Consider the following 26,938-nt stretch of genomic DNA (forward strand, 5'->3'; position numbering starts at 1 on the left):
CTACAGCCTCTCCTTCAGTCGATGGCTTTGTTCACAATTCTACTGTAAGAGGAAGGAGATCAACTTGCAGACTCACCTACTGTCACACCAACGTTGCTGCCAAATACACTTGTATACAAAGAAAACAAGTTCCAAACTACATTTCTTTTTCCACTAAAGTGAAGACTTTGTTCCAAAAAAAAAAAAAAGAAAAAAAGACACATACAAGTACAGTTTCAAACTGAATGAACATTTGCAAATGTTTAGTGCAAAGTAATTCTGTAAAAGCTACATTTTTATGAAAGTTTGTGCTGATGTGTTTGGTAGGTTTTTTCTTTTTTACCCTTTTACATCCATTATTTTAGTTACATAAGGTTTCACTTACCTACAGTACATATGCATTGTGTTAGGTCCCATGCAAGTGGGAATAATACCATTAGGCTTTGTAAAATGTCACTCGTTCTCAGTTAGGGGAACTGCTGATTTGGTTTAACAGTCAAGGTTCCTGGCACAGGGCACATCCTGATCTCATGGAAGTGCTCAAGCTTACGTTTGTCTCATCCAGGTGCACATGGGGATCAAGCCAAGCTGCTTCGTGCCTTCAAACTCAACCATAGGTCAAAGCAAGAGGTTTAGAAATCCACCAGTTTGCTTTAAGCCTGTAACTGCTCTTAAAAGTAAAAGCCTATTCACACAAAGTTATATGTAATGACTGTAGTAATCAGTTTATTACACAGATTAATCATTCTTGAACGTACAAGCTCCAGGGGAGCAGTTGGGTCTTTAAATACACACAAGTTTGTCTGTCAAATGGATTTTTACCCTTACATCCAGAAAGACCTAAGCAGTTAAAAAACTTAAGAAAAAAATAAGAGCTATTAGCTAGGTATTAACTGAGAAACCACATACAAACCAAAAGAAGTATGAAGGAAGGGAGAGAGTTGAAACAAATCAACATCACTTGATGCACTAATAGCTCCAATCCATTTAAATGGTGACCGGTTAAACTTAGACCTTAAACACAGGATGTGGGTACAGTTTCTCTCATTGGTCATAACATTTACCTAAGGTGTAGGTCCTTCAGAATAAAATGAATACAGAAACAGCTTCAAGTTCTTCACCTTGATTTTCATAACTTATGAGTTTAAAAGGATTCCACTTAAAATCCTTCACGGACCAGCAACACTGTCCCTAGAGATCTGAACTCCACCATCACTCTCCTGTCACATTTTACTACCCAATTTAAATCAAGAGGGAATGCTTTTAGGCTCACAAAGTTATGACTGAAGAACCAGCTTTTCACACACACACTTCTCTGCTAGGAGTCAATGTTGGTACGGGGAAATACAGTATTTCTATTTTGTTGTTCCAAGTATGTACAACACGCAGCACTGCTGTATCAGGTAAACATGTGCACAGGGGAAGATGAGGCGTGGGCTCATAGAAAGCAGTCAAATGGAAATCAAAAGGACTTTCTCTTTCAGAGTTCCCCTATCTTTATTTGTAGAGGTTATCCAATAATTTCTTTAATTACATCGCGTACTTCTGAGTCCATTCCCGAGCTATTCTGTTGTACCTGCATGTACAAAGAGAGGAGTTACTCAACAGAGCATGTGAACAGCATTCCAACTCTGCAATCTACACATGCCAAGAGCTTACACTCTCCAGCATAAATTCATAAGAGCAAACTAAACATCAGGCAAACAGGGGAAAGCAGAAAGCCCACAGTACTTCATGGAAAAGTAACCAGTCCCACTGACAACAGGGATAGGAGATGGTTGTGATTCCAGCCACAAAAGAGAGCTGAGTATCTTCAGGAAATCTTTACCTACACCTTCCCCAGCCCCCAGCCACTGCATTCCTGGGGATGCTATTACTGCAGGCACCTGGCACTCTTGGAAGAGAGATTAATATGTCCCACCTCATTCTTCTTTCCTCGGAAACTAAATCCCAGTTCCTGATACCTACTCAGCTGCCAAACCCCATCACAGCCTTGTTTCTTGCTAAATGTTGAATTTGGCCATTTTGATAGCTATCAGGATACACTGATTTATCCAACAGGATTTGGTTTTATTCTGAAAACACAATATTTCCTAAATCACCTGTAGCTTTTCCACCCAAATGCCCTTTAGAGCCAGAGCCACTAGTAGAAGCAGCTCAGGATTCACATGTAAAACATCTAAAAGCAGTTGCGGTTAGCAGTACTGCTAAAAGCTTATTGCTGACAACAGAAGGCAAGGTGTTCTTATTCTTACACACCTTTTTATCCTGTTCTTTTGTACAGGATTTGTACAAAAAGCTTAAGAAAGAATAAGAAAAAGCAGAACTTAAGCAAGAAGTCTCCCAGCTATGTGCAGAGCTGGCTCTTGTGCTTAAAGAGCATTTTTTAGCTTAAAGAACCTGACGTACTTTAACAAATGCTCTTGCCTACATATCACTGTTCGGAGACTACTCAAGAAGCAAGTCCACTTGTGTTTAAGCACCAAATTTCCCTATTTGGGGGGCGGATGGGGAAGGAAAAAGGAAAAAGCCCTGCATACATTAAGTGCTGTCAGTCACCGTCAGCTGTGCCTCACAATACATACTGCTTCTCTTGCAGCTCTCATTAAAACCAGGCTGCATGAGCTCTTCTAACACTGCTTCTCAAGTATGCAGTAAGCAAGTTTGTGGATCATTTTCCCTTCCTTCCGTGTTCTCTGCAGATGATCATGCAGCTTCATAAAATAAACACTACTGATCAGAACTGGAAGGGAACAGCAAGGTGGAAATGTGTTTACAATGCTCAGGAAGCTGGTGCTTTCGAAGCGCTCATCAGCACTAGAGTTCTCTCTACTCTTGTTGTTTACTCCAGAGAAGCTCTGAGCCCTCCTACCCCACCTCTACACCATTTGTTCTTCCCTTGTGTTGTCAAATTAAGGCAAAATGGTATTTTTGTTCTTCCTTTGCCTGTATGATTCCATCACCAATAGCGACTGTGGAAATTCTCTCCACTGGAGTAACCTGCTCTCCCTCTGCTGGTTACGTGGCGTTACAGCAGGCAGGGAAAGCTCAGAGCTGGTCACATTCACCTCAAAGCTCCACATCAACCAGATTTGCATTGTTCACTTCCCATTTTCATTAAATCAAGCAAACCTGTAATCAACTGCTACAACGCTAATGAAAGACCATTGTGTGGAACAAAGATGCAGCAATAAAACCACACAAGTACAAGACCTCTACACCCTTCACTTCTGGCATATACACCTTTGTCCTACAATGCAGTGCTGTTAACGTATTAGTACTACAAGTCCCGGGGGGGGGAGAAAAACATCTCTAAAGAGACCACAGTTAGAGTGAAAAGGCAAACCAAAGTTCACACTCTTTTCCCAGAAGCAGGTCCTTTTAGATCCCCATTACTACTGAACTGCGGGTTCTGCTCTGTCACACGTCACGTGCTTTTTGGCTTCCATACTCACTTTTCTCTATCTGTTTTGTAGATCCGTGCAATCTCAGGCACTAAAGGATCATCTGGATTGGGATCACACAACAGAGAACAGATGGACAAAAGTACTAGGGAGAAAAAGAGAGAGATACTGAATTAGAGTTTAAGTGCAACCAAAGACACCTCCACAAGTCAGCCCATGCACTGGCTTTCCCTCTAGCAATTAGCATCATTTCAAATAGCCAAGGAGCAGTGATGTCACATACACAGCCAAGTGATTCTGAACAAAGATCCTTACCATTTTACCATGCAACTCTGCATGGTCATGAGTTTTTAGCTGTCACCACAACAGGTAACCTCCTGCACAGGTGTAGCTGAGTACAGCCTTAAATAACAAGGCAGAGGCTGAAAGCCTCCCCAGGAAACATCCTTGCTTTTGCACCTGAAATTCAGCCTCTCCCTAAACCACCTGTTAATGACCTGCAGAAACACCAAGAGACAAACAGCAACCAGGTTCAATGAGATGAAGGAGGCATGAGCTGCTCACAGCTACAAGAACACTCATCTTGCAGAGAATTAAAAGACTTTATCCAATTACTTTCTGAGCATAAGAAAGGTTGAGATGGATTAACTGTATTATAGTATTCCAAATGAATCAAGCAAGCATGGCTTACTGCACTCCTGCCAACCACCAAGCCCTGAACTTTCAAGTTTCACTATAAATATGTGCTGTCTGTATCCCAGAAGCCACATCCCGCTCGGCACAGCGTCAACCTTCCTCCATGTAAGGAGGCAGGAGGCTGCCTGCAAAGCCACAAATAGCACACGCACATTCCTGCGTTCACACCAAACTAAAGGCAGGAAGCTATAAGCTAAGCATATTGGGACAACACTCCACAAGGCACGTCAGGGACATCTTTGTCCCCCTCCAAGAAACGCCAAACATTCATTGTATTGATTAAAACAGGCTGAGAGAAAAGCAAACAGTGCCACTCCGTATGTGCCTCCACCACCAGCAGGAAGAGCAGAGCTGTCACAGAGCATCCTCCAAGCAAGTTGGAGATGACAGCAGTTCAAAGTTTGACGGCACTAAACAGAAATCTGCTCAACTTCCATTGCTTGCTACTGTGTTGCAGAGCAGGAGGCAGAGCTCTGTGCTGAAAGACAGCAGCTGACAATGAAAGAGAACAGCATCCATCCCAGAACTCTTTTGTGGGTTTTATGGTAGGTTAAAACAAGCCACAAACCAAAGCACAAACAGAGAGAAGGGGAAAAAGAAGTCTGGAATTCACTGGATGTGGAAACGTTTTTAAAGTGGGACAAAAAGCAAGTTCCACCGTGCAGTGATGAGAGCACCCAGCACCCAGTTAGTTTGGTTTTCCAAAGGGTATTTTTCATGAAGAGTTCTGTAGTCCCTTCACTAATGAATTATCAACTTCATGTTAAAAGCTTCTAGAATAAGTTTAGTAATAAACTGTTCTTGATGTAAGTGAACATATTTCTTCTAGAATGAAGAACCTCCTCTTCCTCCTGTTCCTTTTTGTCCTGTACACTTGGGAGTTAAGAGCTTCATTATTCTCTACCATCCACTGACACCCAGACCATTTATTCAGCTATTTCTCAGAACACAGCTTCAGAGCGTGCAGACACTAATTTCGTGCTGCAGCATGTACAAGCCACTAGTCCTGCAGTGCTGGCCCTTAAAAGGGACAAAGCCTGTGTTAGTACCTGTAGCACTTCCCATCAGCTTCAGCATTGTCCTCCCTCCACATACACTGAGTAAAACTCGCATTAGCGTTCAGCAATAAGAATCTCTGTCCCATCGTACACCCAGCTACTGCCACACAGTTCAGCTTCAAAACTCTCATTTCTTCAGCTACTTCCCTGTAGCTCATTTCTTTATATTTGTCAGACTGCACTGCTCTGGTCACTGAAGCTTCTCCAGCTGGTAAGGAGAGTAAAACAGTTACCATACATCCCCTCTTCAACAGAAACCACAGGAAACCCAGAGTGTTCTCCTCAGCTCTCCCTCAAGTTTTATCTTACCACAGTCCTTGAACAGCCAAGGACTCTTCTGAACAAGGTCATAGAATGGTTTACATCAGAAAGGACGTCAAGATCATCCAGTTCCAACCTCCTGCCATGCCACTGATCACCCTTAGAAGCAGAACTAAGCTGCAAGTCTGTCCGGTTCTCCCTGCCCTCCCCCACTACCATCTTGCCCGTTTCCGCATCACTCAACGTAGCTGCACGAGTTCCTCCTCATGCAGTTCCCATCAGCCTTACAAAACCCCAATATCTCCTCAAAGCACTAACCAGACAAGATAGTGGTCAGCTGTTGGTGCCCATGACCAAAAGCATGGGCACCAGGATAAGCAGGGCCTTGCTTTGTGTCCTCCAGAGCAGATGATGCTGCCCACAAACCAGTTTTGTCCAGCAAGATGCAAGTCTGCCTCAAACAGGGGAAGAAAGAGAGAGATAACCCCTGTTCTAGTCTTGCAGGTTTAGTTCTTGGTTTACAGGTATCAGTGTGAGTTTATCCTTGCTACCTGCTGGCCATTGAATAAAGATGCCACTGGTACTACTTACTAAAAGGCTGTGGTTTGTTAGAACTTAACCAGCAGCTAAACACCTCCTTTGATGAATTCTGTCAATCTAACCACTTCCAAAAACATTTCTAGATTTCATTCCTCAGCACTTCACTGATTTTGTAAGTAGAAATGGTGCCAGCAAATCTTCTGAGTCTTCATTAACCAAAAGACTTCTTCCCTGTGAGGGTGCTGAGGCACTGGCACAGGGCACCCAGAGAAGCTGTGGCTGCCCCATCCCTGGCAGTGTTCAAGGCCAGGTTGGACACAGGGGCTTGGAGCAAGCTGCTCTAGTGGAAGGTGTCCCTGCCTGCGGCAGAAGGTTGGAACTAGATCAGCTTTAAGGTCCCTTCCAACACAAACCAGTCTGAGTCTGACTCTCCATCACCCTTGCTCTTACTTTCACATCTTTCCCTTTTTATCTGTATACCCTCAGCATGAAAAACATTCACTGAGTTATATAAACTGGTTTAATTTTAAAAGCCTGCTGAGCCCAGCTATTCGTCCAACTTATATTCAGGAAGTTTCTCTCTTGAGGATTCCCACCAGAGTGCTGCACATATACGTGTTATAGACCAACCAACACAAGCAGCCTCCAGACCACTACGAAAACCCCCTTAGAAGAAGGTAACTTACAGAGCTTAAGGAGCTCAGTGCCAGAGGAAAGAGGAAGTAATCCTTAATAATGTCAGCTGCATATAAGGAGTTCTTTGATGCATCACAGTAACTAAACAGTATGGAACAGAGTCACCAGACCACCACCTTCTGCATCAAGTATTACTGCAACTAATTCCGTTGCAAACCCTTGACATTTCCAAGTCAAATGACTCTAGCATTAGAAGATAATTAAAAAGTAGTTCACAAATCAAATCTTCTAACCACAGGATCAGGTTGGACAAGTCCCTGTGAGTACGTGATGTCGTTTTACACCTTGTCCTACTCATCCTGCATGGCCACTGGTGAAGCTGCTCCAGTGGCAGTAGTTTGACAACATCCCTTTGAGTCTCACTGAAGGGGCACAGCAGCATAAGCTTGCACTGTTCAGGATTTAAGTTTGAATTTTTATCAGTACTAGCAAAACAGGCAAGTTTCACTTCCCATGGGATCAAGTACAGTTATTTCTCTGCTCTTCAATGTCAATGTAGTCCAGACTGTTGGAAAATATTAAGCAGCTTAAAACTTTGTCAGCTGAAAGCTGCATTTCATTCCAAAACTTGGTTTTGCTTTGTTTTACTTCCCCACAATGCTGTCCTGGTTTAGGCTGGGATAGGGTTCATTTTCTTCTAGTAGCTGGTGCAGAGCTGTGTTGCGCCTTTAAGCCTGAGACTAATACTGATAACAGACCCATGTTTTAGTTGTGCTCAGTGGTGCTTACCCTGATCAAAGACTTTTTAGTGCCTCAAGCTGTGCCAGAGAGGAGGGGCACAAAAAGCCAGGAGGGAGCAGAGGCAGGACACCTGACCCGAACTAGCCAAAGGGATATTCCATACCACAGCACATCATGCCCAATACAAAAACTGGGGGGAGCTTATCCAGAAGGGCCAGATCGCTGCTTGGGTCAGGCTGGGTATCTGTCATAAGGTGGCAAATAATAATCATAGAATCCCAGACTGGTTTGGGTTGGAAGGGACCTTAAAGCTGATCCAGTTCCAAACCCTGCCATGGGGAGGGACACCTTCCACTAGAGCGGCTTGCTCCAAGCCCCTGTGTCCAACCTGGCCTTGAACACTGCCAGGGATGGGGCAGCCACAGCTTCTCTATGCCAGTGCCTCACCATATGATCAAAGTCTTGTACACTGCCATAGAACAGGTCAGATAAAACAGGGCCGTTATCAGTTCCTCACCACCATGGCAATATCAGTTCTCAGTACTGAGGCAGCACACCCTGCTGCTCTGTCCCAGGTGAATGATAAGTATTAGCCACTAAGTTCCTTCCATGGAGAGAAATTTGTCATGCCCCTGGAGATCAGGCCCCAGGCTCCAACAGACAGAGCTGGGCTTTTTGATCCCGCTCATCCAGCCACATTTCTGAATATGAAAGTAACAAGGTCTGTCAGCTCAGGTTTAATGGAGCATGGTACTCTGGAGATTATGAAACATCTCTGCTAGCATAGATCTGAGCTTTGGACACATCCCTGCTGCTGAGCAACTCTTAATTCTGTTTTCAAGACCTTATCCTGCTGTCCTACTTCTCACCCCAGCTGAGACTCCTCCTCTGCTAACCACCAGCAGACTGACAGCCAAGAGCCTCCCTATCGCAGTTCACTACCACTTACATCTCTATCCCTCAAAACCAGGAATCCTGACTCCTGGAAAGAGTCTCTGCCTTTACAACCACTGCTTTGGAGTTCCAGGCCCCAGACCCTTGAAGCTTTTGAGGCACAGAGGTGTCAAAGTACCAAACATGAAGCTTGTACCATTAAATCCGGACTGAACACAGCCCAGCAAGTTCAAGTGCTAAGGACCAAATGACTGGCTTTCAACTACAAACAGGCAAGATGCACCTGAGTAAACTCCAACAACTCCAGACCCTACTTGGGGAAAATCCTATTTCTTAATGACAGCCCCATTTCAAACTCTTCTAGCAATCTTATCTACTCCAACAGAAGTATACCTTTAAATCTGAGCAGGTTAAACTTCTTGCTTCACAGCAAATTGAATTCCTGCTAAGTCAGTTCAACAATCTGGTGACAAGAGAGTAAAGCTTTGCCCAGTGCATCATAAACTGGCTGAGGTTGGAAGGGTCTTCCAGAGATCATCCTGTCCAATCCCCCCCAGCTCAAGCAGAGTCAGCTTAAACAGACTGCCCATGACCATGCCCAGATGGCTTTTAAGTATCTCCAACGTGGGAGACCTCACAACCTCCCAAAGCAGCCTGTGCCAGTGCTCAGTGTTTTCTGATGCTCAGAGGGACCCTCCTGTGCGTGCCTATTATCTCTAGCTCTGTCACCCTGCACTGAGCAGTCTGGCTCTGTCATTCCTGCACCTTCAAGTATTCATATACATCAATAGGAACCCCTGAGCCTCTTCAGACTGAAGAGTCCCAGCTCTCTCAGCCTGTCCTCACAATGGGAGATGGTCCAGAATCTTCATGTTCATGACTCTTCACTGGCTCGCCCCACTATGTCTTGTTCTGGGGAGCCCAGCACCAGACACATGCTCAGGTACAGCCTCACCAGTGCCAAGCAGAGGGGAAGGATCACTTCCATCCATCTGCCAGCAATACTCCTCTAGTGCAGTCTCCTTTCCAGCAAGGACAACATCCCTGGGAAGCCACCCAAGCAGCTACATTGAAGTTGTAAGAGATGTGGACTACAAGAATTAAAGTTTCGCTCAGAGCCCTAACTCAGCACATGTGGAAAGACTGGTCCATGCTATGTGACAAAGCCATGCCAAGCAAGTTCAGTCAGGTTGCTGGGTACTTGAGAATTCCCACCCAGTATGTCTTGGTGAAGCCACTTTTAACACCTCTAATAGCAGCACCACAGAAAATTACCACTGCACTGGACATAGAAGTGGGGAGAAGTGGGGACAGGACAGCGTAAGTCAGCCTGATCTTTACTGAAGAACTACTTGAGTTCGGTGTTAACTCTTGCCAATCGACACACCAAAAGCAAAAGCAAGCTGGATTTCCCCCCAAAATTGCTAACAGTTGTAATTGGGTTAAACCTCTTTATTCTCCTGTTAAAGGCAATGGGAATTTCCTATTTATGCAGACTTTGAGGTAACACGTTTAAGCCTACACATTCTGCTTAAGCTTTGGAGTTTAAATCAACCACCAAGGTGTAGTTAAGGCTGTATTTTGAGATTATTTATTCTCCACTAAGTATTCTTTAAGGAACACTTACTCCAGAATTAATACAAGGAAGTTAGCTATTCTACTGAGACTCCCAGTGCTTCAGAACCTGTTTCAACAGGCCTAGGAGGGACAAACATTGAGAGACAGAACAAGACCCCGAGATGTAGTCACCTCTAATACCCTGTCCAAGAGCTCTCCCTCTGTAAGCAACTTCACAAAGGGAAAGTTCCTTCTTTACTTAGTGGTCTGAAACAGAACTGCTCATATTGCCTAAGCTCAGGCCTGCAATACCTCTCCCAGCAAACAGGGCAGCTTCCCAAGCTAGAGCCTTTGGGAGCAACCCACTAACCTCCAGAGTGTAAGCAGCCAAGACCCCACCTTTACCACTTCACTGGGATGATGGAGTAGCACTAATGTGACTTCTCAGTCTTTCCACCAAGAAAGTAGCACTGTAATTTAAAAGGAAGTAGCACAGAAAGGCCACATTAATCCCACAGCTTACACCAAGAGGAAGATAAAAAGGAGTTCAAGGCAAAAAACAGGAGATGTTAAAAGCACATCCCAACTGTATCTGGGTTGCAGAATGAAATTTTAGACCTTCTTTGTGAGGGATGTACCATCCCTGGCAGTGTTCAAGGCCACACTGGACAGAGCTTGGAGCAACCTGCTATAGTGGAAGGTGTCCATACCCGTGTGGCAGGGGGTTGGAACTGGATGAGCTTTAAGGTCACTTCCAACCCAAACTATTGTAGGATTAAAGCTAACAGCCATTCATAGGCAGTCCCTTGATGCCCTTAACTAGCCTCTGAAGTTCTTACCCCATCTTCCAACTCTAATTCCAGTCTTCCCTTATCTTCAAACATGCCTATTTAGTCATTTCAGCCTCTCTAAAACATGACTACAAGCATCCAACTATGGCACTCTAACGAATCATACAGCAATTTACCCAAAAAACAATGGATGCCAGGACTTAGTACTAACTTAATGCTTCTAACAGTAGCCAGTACCTGACAGGAAGCACTTGTAAGGAAAGCTGTATTACCCTGGCAATCGGTCCCCCTTTTCTGACACCACTTCTTTAGCTCTTTCAACTCACAGTAAAGACTTTCAGAGCTTCATGCACAAGCAGATTCACTGACATCAGACTACTCAATCTTTTGCCTTTCCATTTATTTCTATAAATTGAAGCCTTTAGCTAGACAGGGAAGGCTGGAACATCCATGAGCTCAGTAAAAGGGAGCTAGTTATGATGTCCAAGACAGGGGCATCAGGAGCCATCTGTCTGAACCAAGAAGTCTCCAGGAACATCATATGTGGCTGGAGAGAAGAATTACAAGCAACAGGACAGCCTCACAGGGCTGGGACACCATGACAAAGATGCTACAATTAAATGGGATAACTGCAGTATTTGATTACAAAGACACTGTGAAGCTATGAAATATGCTCAAGCTGTGAAGCTATGAAATGCTCAAGATATGGTCCATGCAGAGATCCAAAACTAGTGCTCAATAGCCACGGCTTGAGCTACAGTTTCAACAGCCAGAAAAATCAGTAAAATGCAAAGGTCTTCTTTCTAGGCATTTAAAGCTTCCTATTCACATCACACATGACTACTGATCTAAGAGGCAAAGGATGGATTCCAGTGCCCCACAGGCTAACAGAGCTCACAGGGACCAAGATGTTTTCAGTTGAATATTAAGACAGTGCAAGCTAGTTAAGTTTTAATGTGTGTTTTAGCAGTCCCTGTCATTGAAAGCTCTGTTAGAAAGTGACCAAGATGGGTGTTCTGATGTTCCCCTTAAGATAACCAAGAACCAAGCAGCTTTAGTGTTTTTTTCAAAGCCACAGCTGTTTGCCTTCATCCTTTACTTGGTTTGCAGTCTTCCACTGACATAGGTCAGGCTTAATCTCTGGCTTTAAGCTAAGAGTGTTCAGAACCTGAGGTGAGGTGACAAGACTGTGGAACTCAGGAGACATGAACAGGTTTTACATTCTAAATCCAAGTGAGTAAATCATTTCAGCAGAATAAAATTCAATGAGCATTGGAAGTACCTTTTGAAATAGTTAGTGCTGGGGACCACTGTGATCGTAGAATATCAAGACAAATGCTGCCATTACTGTTAATATTTGGATGATAGATTCTTGTCGTAAATGCAACCTGCAGAAGAAGGAGAATTTCAGTGTAGGCTCACAAACATACATGACACCACACAGCAATAAATAGATTTCCAGCACAAGGCACTCACCTTAGGTGGTTTGAAGGGATAATCTGTTGGGAAGTGAATTGTCAAGAAGAATACTCCACCTTGATAGGGACTGTCATTCTGTTAGTGAGAAAGAATCATTGCAGGTTGAGGAGTTAGTACAAGAAGGCTCATCAGAAAGAGCTAGGAACATCAATTCTCTTATACTTACTGGTCCCATTATTGTAGCTTGCCAATGGAACACTGCAAAAGAGAAAGATTTACTTCAGTTTGGAGAAGCTCAAGTAATGAACTACTTTCTTCCAGACAAAGCAGCACAGAAAAGCCCATTTTAAAAACAAAGCCTTTTGAAAGGCTGCAGGAAGCAAGCCAGAGAATTAGAGTGAAGTACCCAACGCTCCACAGCCACTTGCTCCACACATTTTTGAGATTGCTGTGGTACCTCACACATGTGCCCTACAAAACAACCCCCTACAAAACACGTCCAGGCAGTGAAGAGTCAGCTTTCCGCCCTCAGAATTGTGAGTTCTGACTTGTAGTTTCCAATGAAACACCAGAATCAAAGCCATGTTCCTAACAACTGCCCTCTTGGAGCAAGCATGATCTCACACCTTTGCGAGGCAGGATGTCTCTTACACAGATCCAGAGTCAAACGGAAAGTTAGCCCAAGCTTCGTATGTACCATATGTACAGATATGGCCTAAACCAGTGGTATCTTGACTGAATCTTCAAGTTCAGCCTCCACAGAGGCCTCAAGATTTCATGAAAGCAGCAGGAAGCAATACAAGGCTTAAGAGAATTCAGGACTGATGGTCTCCACTCAACACTGGGGACCAGGTTTAAGCACTTCAGATTAAATGGACAAAAATCAAGTCTCACTCGTATGCATCTGTCCAAGAGAACATCTTAATGTGGTAATACAGAAGGTTCGTGGAGAATGTTGTTATGCTGCAGAACACAAGAAAAACAATCAAAGCTGTTAATCTGTATGAGGCACAGCAGGAAGTTCTTGGTGCTCTCCAAAGGCTCTAACATTAGCCTGCTCAAGGAGCACCAATGTAATAGATGAGTTGTGAACTAGCACCATGGGAAGTTTCCCTCTGGGGAACCGTACACAAGACTCCAGTTGTTGCAAGGTGAGTCTTCAAGCCACAGAGTTGCAGCTCTGTATTTAACTTGCAACTGGTGTCTACAGCATCCAGGACTGCCTTGGCCAAAAGTAACTCTGGCCCTGAGTGGCACTGCTTGTTCTACTTGAGCATAAGCAGGCTGTAATTACAAGTGATACAGGCATAATATACATACTCCCATAAATGGGAGTGATCTCATACAAGGAAGGGAGGAAAAACAGAACAGGAACAGCCCTGCTGAGGCAAGGAGAGAAGAGCATTTGGTTAGAACAGGAGGTTTGGTACAAAGGGTACTGCAGCTGGTGACAGGTAGCTCCTGAGAAACTTCCTTCTACAGTCAGGAAATCAAGGCAGAGGGTCACGGAGAAGAGAAGGCACTGGGAAGATCTTAGAGCAGCTCCCAGTGCCTAAGGGGGCTACAAAAAAGCTGCAGAGGGGCTTTGGACAAGGACCTGTAGTGACAGGACAAGGGGAATGGCTTTAACCTGCCAGAAGGGAGACTGAGATGAGCTCTTAGGCAGAAGTTCTTCCCTGTGAGGGTGCTGAGGCGCTGGCATAGGGTGCCCAGAGAAGCTGTGGCTGCCCCATCCCTGGCAGTGTTCAAGGCCAGGTTGGACACAGGGGCTTGGAGCAAGCTGCTCTAGTGGAAGGTGTCCCTGCCCATGGCAGGTGGCTGAAACTGGATGAGCTTTAAGGTCCCTTTAACCCAAACCATTCTGGGGTTCTATGTGCTCCTATGTAGTGTTCACCCATGTTAAAAAGGGTTCAGACAGCTTCACAGTAAGTTCCCACCACCTGCAGCAGGACAGTGAGAAACCCAAGAGGACACAGGGGCAGCAGAAACCCAGCAGTGAAGGTTGTGGCTAGTCACAGGAAAACCACCAGGAATTTCACAGGCATCAGCAGATGCTGCAAGATTCACAAAGCACAGGACCTTAACCTGCACAGCCCTGTACCCTGAGAAACCAGTATAACCAACTACTGCCTAAAACCCAAGGAGCAGCCAGAAAGAAAAACGCATTCACAGTGAATCTTAGCATCTTACAAGCCAGAAGTGTGGTTTGTTTGGATTCCCCCCTCAGCTCCACTCCAGACTCAAGGGAAGTGCCTGTCTAACCTCAGCTTTAGATGCTCTGAACATCCAGGACAAGTGTGATGTGCTCTGAACCCAGAGGGCTGGCATTCTGACCAGGCAGGTGAGGCACAGGGACTCTGAAAAGGTACCTTTCTGTTGCTGCCTCTGTTATCCACTGCCACACACCCAGTGCTGTGCTCAGCAATCAAAGTCTTTCATTAGAGATCCTTCAGAAAGGTGGCATGAGGAAGAGAACTGAATATTGCTTTAAAGCCTTCTGAATCCTGCAGTAACTTTTCATTATAAGCATTCAGCAACCTATGTTACCACTTCTTCCACCAGACAAGCTCTGTCTCCATCACCTTTGAGAAGTCCTTAGAAACCGCAGTTTTACCATGGCACAAAGGACACTTGCCCCATACTGGCTCTACAACTTGGTCTTTTCTCTTCCATGAATCTATCAGCTTCTTTGAAATACTATCTGGAAAGCAGAACTAAGCTGCGCAGTAACCAGAAGCAGTCTGACACTACTGCTAAAACTCTCGAAGCCAAACACAGCTTCTACCTCTCAGTCCTGTCTGCACTCCTTTCAGTACTCTCATTCTCAGGTTTCAAGTGCCTTTTTTAACCTATCCTAGGTATCTATAGAAAAGTGCACATTTCTGTAACACTTTAGCACTTCTGAAGAGTTCAGAAATGACTCAGAAAGATCTTGGCAGCTTTTTTCTTTTAGAAAATACCAGAGCTTAGAGCTCTCTGTGCTTAGTTAGAGGGTTTTCCTATTTAAATATCCCCTCTTCATGAGCCCAGATTCTTCACCAACAGCACACTTGTCAGAGAGCCCACATCACACAGCAAGTTCTATGCATCCCAGCCAAAGCTTCCAAGTGTTCTTAAGGAGCCTTTTCTACACAGCAGCGCTGCTATGAGAAAGAGCATAAACATATTCCAATATCTGAAGGGGGCCTACAAGGATGCTACAGAGGGACTCTTCAGAAACTGTAGCAACAGGACAAGGGGAATGGCTTTAACCTGCCAGAAGGGAGACTGAGATGAGCTCTTAGGCAGAAGCTCTTCCCTGGGAGGGTGCTGAGGCGCTGGCACAGGGTGCCCAGAGAAGCTGTGGCTGCCCCATTCCTGGCAGTGTTCAAGGCCAGGGTGGACACAGGGGCTTGGAGCAAGCTGCTCTAGTGGAAGGTGTCCCTGCCTGTGGCAGGGATTGGGAACTGGATGAGCTTTAAGGTCCCTTCCAACCCAAACCAGTCTGGGATTCTATGATTCCCTGATCTCAGGCATTTTATGCATTAAGTGCCAATTCAGGTACCTGAATCCACCTTATCGCTCATGGTCAAGTTATAAAGCACAGAATGAATTACAAGTGTTCTGCCTCACTGCAAGCATCCCACTGATCTTGCTCACTTAAGCTATGACCAAGAGTTTAATGCTGCTATATAAAGTAGTTCACCAGAAAGTGCAAGATCCTGGTTAATGTGGAGGAGAGCACAGAGCTTGCAAAGCCACTGCACTTTAAAGGCCTCTCACAGAAAACTACCATAAAGCACAAGGCAGCAATTAAGTTGCCTTACTCACAGCTCATCAAAGCAGAGTGGTGCACATCACCTACAACTAACACTAAGGAGCATCCATATAAACACTATTAAGTCAAGTCTTGCCCTCCTCCCTAGGAAAAAAAAAAAAACCCACACATGTACAAGGTGTCCCTGCCCACGGCAGGGGGTTGGAACAAGATGATCTTAAGGTTCTTTACAACGCAAACCATTCTGTGATTCTAAGATGACAGCAGACCTTGCCATAAAAGTGAGTTAAAAAAAGTCAGGGTAGGACTTTAAAGCAGGAAAAAACTCCAAAGAAACCAAAACACTATTATGCTTTCACACAGATCCTCAGCTTCAAAGGGACAGAACAACTTCAAATCGTACACCAGGGGATTACCGGAACAGCCAGGTATGGTCCCAGGCTACCCTTACATGGAAGCTGGCAGGATCAACTGAGCTGAGCACAGATCTCGCACATAACAGCACTGTGTGCTTTAGGAAGTACAGGTGGAGCCTCCTCATCTCATACCCAAGCAGCTGTGTCCAAACCAAAGCAGGATTTGGCAGTGTTCAAGACCAGGCTGGACAAGGCTTGGAGCAACCTGCTCTAGTGGAAGGTGTCCTTGCCCATGGCAGGGGGTTGGAACTGTATCAGCTTTAAGGTCCCTTCCAACACAAGCCAGTCTGGGATCCTGCAGTGCAGACATCCTGATTCTTCTTATGGAGAAAGCCATGAATAAAATTGCAAATTGAGTGAAAACCTGGCTAAAAATTAATAAATTAATCTAACACTTCATGAGTTAAGCTGTAATTTACTTTTTCCTGCCATTCACATTTTAACCTCTTACAAACAAGGGCTGCATGTAACCCTCTTACAACACAGTGTTAACTCCTTGTAAAATACAGTTAACCCTGACCTTGCTGTGGTAGCAGCTAGTGCTAGGAGTAGATTGTTTTACTTCTACAGGATGTGACTACACCACATCCAGTTCAGACACCAAAGTAGCTCAGAAGCTGTGTGCAGCTGGTTGGGCCCCAGAGCTACTGAAGTGCAGTAACCACATCCTGTGAGTGCCAGAATAGTTAATTCTAAAGGTGTAATTTAAGGTGTTCTCAGTGCACAGAGTTCTCAATTAATAACACAGGAGTAACACATACCTCCAGTGATACAAAGGAAGGTGTTAGATACAGAAGAGGAATACAGTTAAGATTAGTATGTGGAGTGGGATGTAGTACTTTAAAAAAAAAAGCAACAGTAGGGTTCTCCTTGCTCAGGAACTGGACATCCCATCTTAGAAGGGGGAAGACAGAGCCAGCAGGTTGCTGACAGCAACATACTTACTGTCATCACCAACAGGCCCTGCTGAACACTGTGCTGGAGGATCACGTGCCAGGTCATTCAACTCCTGAAAAACACAACAGATGTTAGCAATAAAGCAGCTACTGGTGGCGCTCCTGCTCATGACCATGAAGCTCACAATGGTGAGTTTCCTGAAACCACGAAACTAATAGCCCAGGAAGCAAAGGTGCATCTTAAACCCGTGTAATACATTTGGTACGTGCCTCAGTTATCTCTCCAAGATTCCACACAATATTAAGTCACAACAATCCTTATCAAGCCATAGGGTCTGTCAGGTTTGCTTTCACTGAAAGAAGAACTTACAAGATCCCACTATTCCCAAGGTGTTACATATCCTACAATCTCTAAGAGCGAAGATGGCCTCAATCCAACACCTCAGCATCAGCCTGATTTTATCCCCTGCCCTGGAACAGCTCTAGGGTGGCTCCAGCTCATGAACAGATGATCTCTGGGAGTTCCAGCTTCTAATTCCCAAGAATTGGGAGGTCACCACTAACCAAGCCCTCTTCTGTCACAAGACAGGAACACTGCCCCACAGCAAACAGGTAACCTCAGGATTTCCCCCTCAGTATACACTCCCCTAAACTGTCTTGCAATAGAGATAAAGCTCCCCATGCCATCACTACTGCAGAGCAGACACAGCTTGGGTTTGCTCTCAGCAGCTCCCAGCTTCTGAGAAGCCCACCTGAAAGCCTCCTGACTTGACCCCAGACTGCTGAAGCTTGCCTCATGCTCCTCCCAGGGCTGACCCAAGTAAAGCTTGCTCCCACACTTCACGGTTCAGCATGGACCTGGACAGGAGCAGACATTAAGCATGCAGCACCTGCTGAAGAGCCTCCTGAATGTGAAGAGCACTTTCAGATACACTCCAAAGAAGGAAAGTTCTTGGGAGTTGTCAGTTATACATGGCAACTCAGAGTAGCCAACATTAGCTAAATAGGATCCCCTCTTTACCTCCTGGTTGCAAGTACATGGTAGCATTGAGATCACTCACAGCCTCTCACTCCCCACCACCACCAGCACACTTCACCCACTGCCCACTTCTGATTTACCTCCAGAACATTAAATAGACTGAGTATCACCCTCAGCAACAGAACGCCCTCCACCCAGAGAAGTGCATGTGCTACAGAAGCTTTTAGTCAGTGCCAGTCTTAAAACCACACAGCAGCAGCCAGGCCTGTGCTGTGCTTCAGCAGGCCAAGAGACAGCCCATGCAGCCAGGGCAGCAAAGGAACCAGCACCCACTGACACAAGCAGCCAGCACCTGAAGGCCACACATCCCCTTCATGGGGAGTCAAGGTATGGCCACACAGAATTAGGTGAGTATCCACATGCATCAATGTGGAAACATGGGTATGAAAACAAAAGCAGGAATAGCCCTGCTCCTTCTGAAGGTGTAGATAGTACAGTCCCCTTCCAAATGCAACCGACTCCAATCTTCCGGAAAACAACAACTTAATGCTACAGTACTCAAAGCTCCAAACACAGCTATAAAACCACATCTAAACCTCCCTTCCTTACCTGTTCTCAATCCCTTCACTCCTGTTTTATGCATAAAAACACTAGACTCAGGAATACAACTAAACCTACATTTTCCATGCAGGATCACAACTTACTATGGATTATGTTTAAGAACCCAGCAGGGCCCTTCCCTACTACCAGCTGTTGGAACACACAGCCCCAAAGCTGCCCTGACACCCTCCATCCCACTGCTCCACCAGCCCAGATGACACAACACACCTTCAGTGGTACCCAAGCTAAGTCTCACAACTGCAGCCACAGTAACAATGAAGTTCAGGCAATAGCAGACTTGTTTCTCATCAAAATACTATTTCTCTCTCTTCACTTACAGTTAGAAGGAATACCTTGGTTTTCTGTGGCTGCATACGACAGCTCCCTGGGAAGAGATGACTTACAAACTCGCACCACTTGTCTCAGTGACACTGCACTCACCTGAGGCTGCATTTCAGGTTCTGCTCTATAAATTCAGAGAGTGTATTCCCAGCTTTAAGCTCCTCACATTGGAGAAGTTTAGCAACAACCCTCAATTCCAGGCCCTGCAATACAAACCCCCTTGGTTTTGGTAGAAACCAGCAACCTGGGTGACAACGTAATGGTTTAACCAGCACGAGGCACCTCTGGAGCGCAGGTACCAACCACAGCAGTGCCTCTACACACCCAAGAGATGAGCACATCACTGGAGCTCTTGCAGGGCACAGATGACAGCTTTAAGGAGCTGCTCATATGCTCACTCACCTGTCAGACCTGCAGAGCCAGGTTTCAGAGCAGGAATGGTAACTGTACAGACCCAGGCACAAATGCAGAGGAGCAGCTGGTGCTGCAGCACAGTGCCAAACTCTTGTATCTGACAAAGAGGGCATTTTGCCTTTTGGAAACTCCTGTGCAGCTTTCAAGGTCCTGCAAGCACAACACCAGAACTGGCAAGGTCTTTGCTTCCAGAACTTGCTGGGGGACACTGAGACAAGCCAGTTTGTAACTCACAAAAACTAACCCCACAGAAAAACAAGAACTCAGAATATGTTGAGGAGTCAATGACTTTGGTATCATCTACAAACCAGCCGTAAGACATTAGGCAGAAGTTCTTCCCTGTGAGGGTGCTGAGGCGCTGGCACAGGATGCCCAGAGAACCTGTAGCTACCCCATCCCTGGCACTGTTTAAGGCCAGGTTGGACAGGGCTTGGAGCAACCTGTTCTAGTGGAAGGTATCCCTGCCCATGGCAGAGGGGTGGAACTGGATGAGCTTTAAGGCCCCTTCCAACCCAAACCAGGCTGATTCTATGATTACTACATGAATCAGATCCGAAGCTGCAAGGCCTGTGCTCTGGTCAATGATCAAGTCTGATCTTGACAACACCGATTTTAAGCCAAGGCCTGAAGAAAGCCACAGCTGGTTCCATCCAGGACAGCTTCAGAGCCTTAAGCACATGCAGAAGACTTTGCTTTAGGAACTTAAAAGCAAAGACTCAAGTGGCCTTTAGCTGAAGTCTGTTTGAGCTCTCAGGTCCCAGGAGGTGACCTCACCATAAGGCTGCAAAGCCAACCTACAGAGCTCACCATTTCTGCCACCTCCTCTACAGCATATCACCCTTGTGCTGAGCCACTGCTGCACATCATAGCATGAACTTGATCCATCTCACAGTTCAAAATATGTGTTAGTTCCTCAGCAAAAATGAGGAAGTGGAAGCAAAGCAAAGGTCAGGGTGTCTCACCCCAAGGCCAAGCTGAGTGAAACCACCATCACACCCATGAACCAGTACACTGAATGCTACATAATTCACACAAACTGCTAGTTAGGTCTAAAAGCAGGTTTAATTGTGTTCCTAAGTTCCTAACAAAACAAACTCCTACACAAGGCTTCCAGGAAAGCCTTTTCCTGGAATCTCATTTGGCAAACACAAAGAAGGGGGGAAACTGCATTGAGAGCAGCCTTAAGAAAAAGGACTTGGAGATGCTGGGTGATGAGAAGCTCCCCATGACCCAGCTTCAGTGTGCACTTGAGCTCAGAACTCCCCCACCATGTGCTGGGCTGCACTCCCAAAGTGTGAGCTCTGGCAAGCATGAGAATGGTTGAGCATGAGCATGATTCCCAGATCATGCCACAGACCCCCTCATGAAAGGCATCTGTGAGGCCTCAAGGGCACAGAGGATAGCCAGTGCCACATCTCACCCAGACCCACATCACCCTCTCCCAGCAGCACCTCCCAACAGCCAGCACATGGCATTCAAATTGTATCTTGCTCAGGTACATGCACAAGAAGTTTTTAAAGCACATGAAACACAAATATTTGAAGTCCTACTTTAAATGTTAACCCTGCACGCATTTCAGGTTATAATCAAGCTGTAATTAAGTTTTAATTGTAAACTGCAAAGCCATTTGTTGAAGAAGCTCGTTCATTCCTCCAGACAACAATTCTCCCCCATCTAACATACTCCTGGAAAAGAGCTGCTCTGGCCAGAAGATAAGGACTGGTTTTAAGGATTAATGAATGCTAATATAGCCTTCAGAAAGAATAACTAATGTAACTGGCAACCACCAGGCAGCCTACTGAGCAAATAAAACATCAGCACCCTTTAGTAGTCAGTGGCAGCAATGCTGGGAGACAGTAGAGACCCCAGACAAAGTCCTGCACACCAGCTGAGCACCTCCAGAGAGCCAGACATTATCCAAAGGCCTTCCAGCTTAGGCTCCACAGTCTTCCATCCCTACTCCAGCTTGAACTGGTTTCAAAGTGTAATTTCGTCAGGGACCACATCATTAGCTTGATTATAAGCCTGATCTTTGCCTCAGGTTGCAGCTGTAAGTGAAACAAGCTTTTAATCTGACTTCAAGTTTATCTGCCTGAAGGCCCTGACCCCCTCCTGTGAAGTGCTGCGTTACAAAATGAGGACTTCACAAACCAAAAAGGAGCTTCCAGACACTTAGCTATGAACTGACAGCAGCTCTCAACAGAGCAGTGCCAAGCAACATGGAATCTAGGCCTTGAACCCACCACACATTCCACTCTACTTGCCAAGGTCACACCACCCACAGGTGCTCTCCTGGTCTACAGGACTCATGTGATTCCAGAGCATCTGCATTCTAAGGCTCCTATCCCTGTGAGCAGAAGCATTTGAGTCTCCATAAAGACATTAATCCTTTCCCCTTTGACAAAATCTGCTTTTTCAATGCTTGAAATCCACTGAATGACTTCTTTCAGGATTCTACAGAAGTCAAGGATAGAAGGTAAGTGAGCAGCACAGGAAGAGTCAAACTGCATGAAGTACAACAATAAGCAAGGTACAGGTTAGAAACAAGCTCTGCTGCAACTGTCACCTTTCACTTTTGCTCTGTTAAAGCCTGAACAGCAGGAAGAGCTAAGTGTAACTTCCACCTGGAGCAGAATCAGAGTTATCAAATGCTTTGGCTGGCCAAGAGAAGCTCCACTAATACTCTGTGTACTAGGGACACAGAAGAAATTGGACACAGATGGGCTGCGCTGGCAGCTCCCCGAACACAGCAAGAAGCCGGAACGGAAGCACCACATTGTTCCCCCTGGCTACTGTAAAGCTACAGGCACAGAAACACCACCCTGCTCGGCACAGGTAACACACATACCATCACCAGCACTGCTCAACCTACCAAACACCCTGACACAGCCCAGCCAGGGGCAGGGCTTGGATAAAGTGATGCTATAGCATCTCAGGTCAAACAGCTCTGGGATACAAGCAAGTCCATCATCTCCTGCAGTGAACAAGGACTTCTGTGGAATATACAGTTCAGTTCTGCAAAGCACTACCTGCTGTTTGGGTCTCTACATTATAAACCACCATTCCTCTGCTGCAAGTAAGGATTTTACTTCAGCAGGGCAGCAGCACAACTTCCCATGTCCTATTCCCTCTTGCTGTATAGGCTAGAGGAGAATGGATGGAGCAGCCTCGAGAAGAACATGGGGATTTGGCTGAGAAGCTCCCCATGACCCAGCTTCAGTGAACACTTGAGCCCAGAACCCCACCGTGTGCTGGGCTGCATCCCCCCCAGAGGGTGAGCAGCAGTCGAGGGAGGGGATCCTGCTCCTCTACTGTGCTCTTGGGAGATCCCCCCTGCAGTCCTGATCCAGCTCTGGGGCAACAGCACAAGAGGGATGTGGAGCTGCTGGAGCGAGTCCAGAGGAGGCCACAGAGATGCTGCGAGGGCTGGTGCAGCTCTGCTCTGGAGCCAGGCTGAGAGAGCTGGGCTGGCTCAGCCTGGACAAGAGAAGGCTCCTTAAGGGGAGGAGACCTTGGAGCAGCTCCAGTGCCTGAAGGGTGCCTACAAGAAACCTGGAGAGGGGCTTTGGACAAGGGCCTGTAGGGACAGGCCAAGGGGAATGGCTTTAACCTGCCAGAGGGGAGATTGAGATGAGCTTCTTAGGTAGAAGTTCTTCCCTGTGAGGGTGCTGAGGTGCTGGCACAAGGTGCCCAGAGAAGCTGTGGCTGCCCCATCCCTGGCAGTGTTCAAGGCCAGGCTGGACACAGGGACTTGGAGCAAGCTGCTCCAGTGGAAGATGTCCCTGCTCGTGGCAGAGTGTTAGAGCCGGATGAGCTTTAAGGTCCCTTCCAACACAAACCAGCCTGGGATTCCAGATTTCTGTCAGGTCCACCAATTTCCTACTGGGCAGCTCATAGGAGACAGTGAACTCAGATTTTACTTGCTCTCTCATTCAGAGATCTCCCAGGAGTGCCCCAGTTACCCACTGTAACTGTGGCATATCACACCAGGTAATGCATTTGCTAAGGATAAGCCACATACATGGGGATGTGCTGAACCCAAATTGTTTCAGCCCAAATCCTGAAATGGAAGCCACTGGCTATGGTCCTCCAGTATCACACCCATCCTGCCCCCGCATAGCTTCTCATGGCACTTCTTATAACAGATATCCATCAAAATAGATCATTATGTATAAAAGTAACAATGAAGCTGTCCTTCACTGTTACCCCCACACTTGTGGCTGGTGTCATTACTTACACCCCAAACATTTCTCACAAGACAAGAGTCCCAAGCTTGACACCTGCAAACCAGGAAGTGCCCGAGCTGACTGCTGGAATGCTGCAGTGAATAACACAAGCAGCATCGCAACATCAGACCTCAAGTCTTGAGCTTTTGGAGCATCTGCTTAAAGAACAGCTGCTGCTTCACGTGGACATGTCTTGAGTCTCTGGACAACCCCAAGAGCAACCAGACACACGGGGACAGACCACAGGGCTCCTGCACACACCCCAAATACCACTTACAGCCACCAAGAACTCCTTGTCCTGCCCCTCTTCCTGCCCAGGAGAGTTCAACATGCAGGGGGCCATTTCAGGTAACACTGTATTAAATGTTTACTCTTAAGATTTTCTGCTTGTTTCCAAGTTCTCATCCCTGTCTTATCCAAGGACACAGAGTTGGGAGAAAACCTCACAGTCCATGGCCAAGCATGAAACCCAAACTGCCCCAGCACAAGAGGCAGTGGCAAGCTTGAGACCTGAACAAGGTTGACAATACCCTCTTACAGTGCCTGAGCAGCAACTTTCCTTCCCATTGCTTCTTTGTGCTCAAGTCTACCGGGATTATTTCCACTCCATCCACATTTTGCAGGCTTTTGTTCCCCCCTCAAGGTACAACAGCAAAGGTCAGACACTCCCCATTCCCCTGTTGTCCTGGCAGGGCTGGTCACTCCACACAGACACCAGAACAAAAACAAGAGGATACTAACCTCTCCATAGGCTTAAAATAGCTGGAGTGTAAACAGGGAGTGATTCCCACTGAAGCAGTTAACAGGCACCCACAGCAGCTCAAATTAAGAGTGTTCCTTCTAGCCTGTAGCTTAACTCCCGTCTAACTGGTAAAGCACCAGAGTAAGTGGGTTTATTTCCTTTCACATACTTGATTGGATATGTTGCCTATAGCCTCATCACCTCCTCAACAGCCACCACACTTACTCCACTGAAACACTTGGGACTTTGCAGGGCTCCATATACACAACTGCTTTGGCAACGCTCTCGCTACTTCCCAAGGCTCTAAGCACTCTCCAAACCTCATACAGTTCCCATTATCCCTGAGGATCCTTCATCTCTCACAAGCAGCACACAACCACAGTCCACAAGAAGCCAATGGTAACAAAGACTCGACACATTCAGCTTCTCTCTTGTTCAAAGCCACAGACTAGAAACAAAAGTGATTCAAGAGTGTTGAATGCTGAACACCAGCATGCACTAAATTCTACTAAAGCAGCATTCCTGCTTCCCAATAGAAGCAGGACCCTCCCCACTAAATCCTCACACTACCCATGCATCCCCCCCACTCCCCCTCAGCCAAACTGATCCCCCTTCAGCAGTCACTGCAGTGTACTGAGTATCACTGATTACCAGTGTTTCAAACAAGCAATACTCAGAGCACAACTTCCTTACATAACCCACTACCACACGCTCATCTGGAAACTCCAGTACACAAAAACAATACTCCAAATCCTCCCTTCCCACCTCTACCTACTCCTCAAGGAAACACAAGCCTTCAAGCTCTCCTACTTTCTTCTCCACCTCAGCTTTGAGTCAGAATGAGACACGAAGCTTCACAGAAACGTCAAGATAACCTACAGGCAAAGCAAAGAGGTTAACACACAGTCCAACACTGCACACAGGGCAAAACAGAGCTACCACACTGATCTTACACATCAAGTACTGGATTCGCATCTGGTTCTAGTCCAAAACCAGATTTACACAGCAATGGAGACCAGAAACCCTCTGACTAGGCTGATGGCTACACCTGAGCCTGAGAGGGAGACTCCAAACAGACAGCTACACGTTTAGTGAAGAAGAGGATATAAATTCCCTGCCTGACTCACCAAGGCAATGGAAGTGTACTGCAATAACCCTCTTTTGCCAGGTAGGAGACAGAACGATGATGGAGCAAAGTACAGTTTTCAGTCCTCAAGGGGCTCAGCAGCAGCACTGTCCTGAGAGAGGCAGACACTAACCAACACCCTCCTGCTCCGGGAGCAAGCACCTCGCCTGCCTCTCCCTATGAGCCTCCAGCTGACTCCGGCTATAGAGCAGCACCGGCTCCATTGAACACCAAACCGCACCGCTGCGACCGGCGGTGACAAGCTCTGCGCTCCCCGAGGAGGGAAGAGAAGGCCCTTCCACCGCGGAGCTCCCGCCCCGGCCACGCCAGAACATGCAGCGCGGGCGGGTTCCCGCTTCCCGGGCTCCTCCTCCGCTGTCCCCACGCGTGTCCCGCTCCCCGCACCGACACCCCCCCACCCCCCCACCCGCTTCCCCCTCGCCGCAGCAGCTGCCGGCGGCCGCTGCCCACCCCCAGGCCCCGCCACCGGCGCCCCCTCGCGGCCCCAGGCCCGGGGGCCACGTTGCTTCGGAAGGGCCCGACCGCGGCCTCTCGGCGACTGGGGCAGGAGTGAGGCGAGCCCCGGGGCAAGGCCCCGAGAGAGCTGGGGGGGAGGGAGGGGGGGGGACCCCGCACAACGCCCCCCGGGCCCACAGCGCTGACGGGAGGCGGGCGCTCCCCCCCTCCATCAGGCAGGCCCGACGGGTCCCCGCGCCTCTGGGGGAGGGCCCGGCCTGGCCTTTCCCCCGCCACCAGCTCATCCTGCGGGCCCGGGGCGACTGCGGCGGCCGTGCCGGGTTATGTAAGGCGGACGCGGGTGCGGGCGCGGTGCGGGCGGCGGCGGCGGGGCCCAGCCCGGCCCTCCTCTTACCTTGTGGATTCTCTTCAGCGCCATTGTGTGCGCGAGGCGGCGAGGAGGGGCGGGCGGGGAGGGGGCAGCCGCGGGGACTATTTTCCGAGGAGGAGGGGGGGGAAGGAGGAGCGCGGAGGTGGCGCGGATGAAGAAAAGAGAGGGGGAAAGAGGAGGAGGGAAAGGGGCCTGCGGCGGCCGGGGCTGGCGCGCTGCTCCCTGGCCGCTGCGCTGGAGCTCGGTGCCGCAGCTCCTACCGCATCCCTCCGCCGACCCTTTATGCGCTGGCGCCTCCTCTCTGGCCTTCCGCGTATCACTCCGCCGCGGCGCACCGACCCCCGCCGCTCTTTGCTGCTGCTCGTCGACGGCACGGAGGCTGCCGCCAAGACCGGGGCGGAAGCGAACCGAGGCCGGGGCGGGATCGAAAGGGGAGGGACAGGCAGGAGAGAAGGAGGAGCAGGGGGAATAGCCAGACGTGGAGTGGGACTATTTTCCGGCGGCCGCCGTGCAGAACTCTCCAGAAGGGGGAGGGGGAGAACGCGGAAGGATACGACGGCGGTGGTGGCTGTGGCGTAGACGCCACGCTCATGACGGTGGCTTCTCGCGAGAAGACG

General features: G+C 47.4%; 1 protein-coding gene across 1 annotated transcript; it reads right to left on the reverse strand.

Annotated features, from left to right (window-relative positions):
- Positions 1-678: 678 nt before the first annotated feature.
- UBE2D2 (ubiquitin conjugating enzyme E2 D2) lies at positions 679-26,492 on the reverse strand. The gene is made up of 7 exons (XM_057409907.1): positions 26,346-26,492; positions 17,095-17,158; positions 12,203-12,234; positions 12,034-12,111; positions 11,840-11,945; positions 3,435-3,528; positions 679-1,555 (listed from the first exon to the last, which is right to left on the reverse strand). The coding sequence occupies exons 1-7, from the start codon at positions 26,367-26,369 to the stop codon at positions 1,510-1,512; spliced, it is 444 nt and encodes a 147-aa protein (XP_057265890.1). The 5' UTR covers positions 26,370-26,492; the 3' UTR covers positions 679-1,509.
- Between the last annotated feature and the right edge of the window lie 446 nt (positions 26,493-26,938).

This window comes from Pezoporus wallicus, unplaced genomic scaffold (genome assembly GCF_028554395.1).
Source record: "Pezoporus wallicus isolate ANWC-B61680 ecotype Strahan unplaced genomic scaffold, APGP_CSIRO_Pwel_v1 contig_4309, whole genome shotgun sequence".
In the NCBI taxonomy this organism is placed as follows: Eukaryota; Metazoa; Chordata; class Aves; order Psittaciformes; family Psittacidae; genus Pezoporus; species Pezoporus wallicus.

Bases quoted from the DNA above. Each gene is read 5' to 3' on its own strand.
- UBE2D2 (XM_057409907.1), bottom strand. From the start codon at position 26,369: ATGGCGCTGAAGAGAATCCACAAG. The intron at 12,235-17,094 runs GTAAGTATGTTG...TCTCTTTTGCAG, and splicing joins AGGGCCTGTTGGTGATGACA to TGTTCCATTGGCAAGCTACA. The intron at 11,946-12,033 runs GTGAGTGCCTTG...CTTCTTCTGCAG, and splicing joins ATCCCTTCAAACCACCTAAG to GTTGCATTTACGACAAGAAT.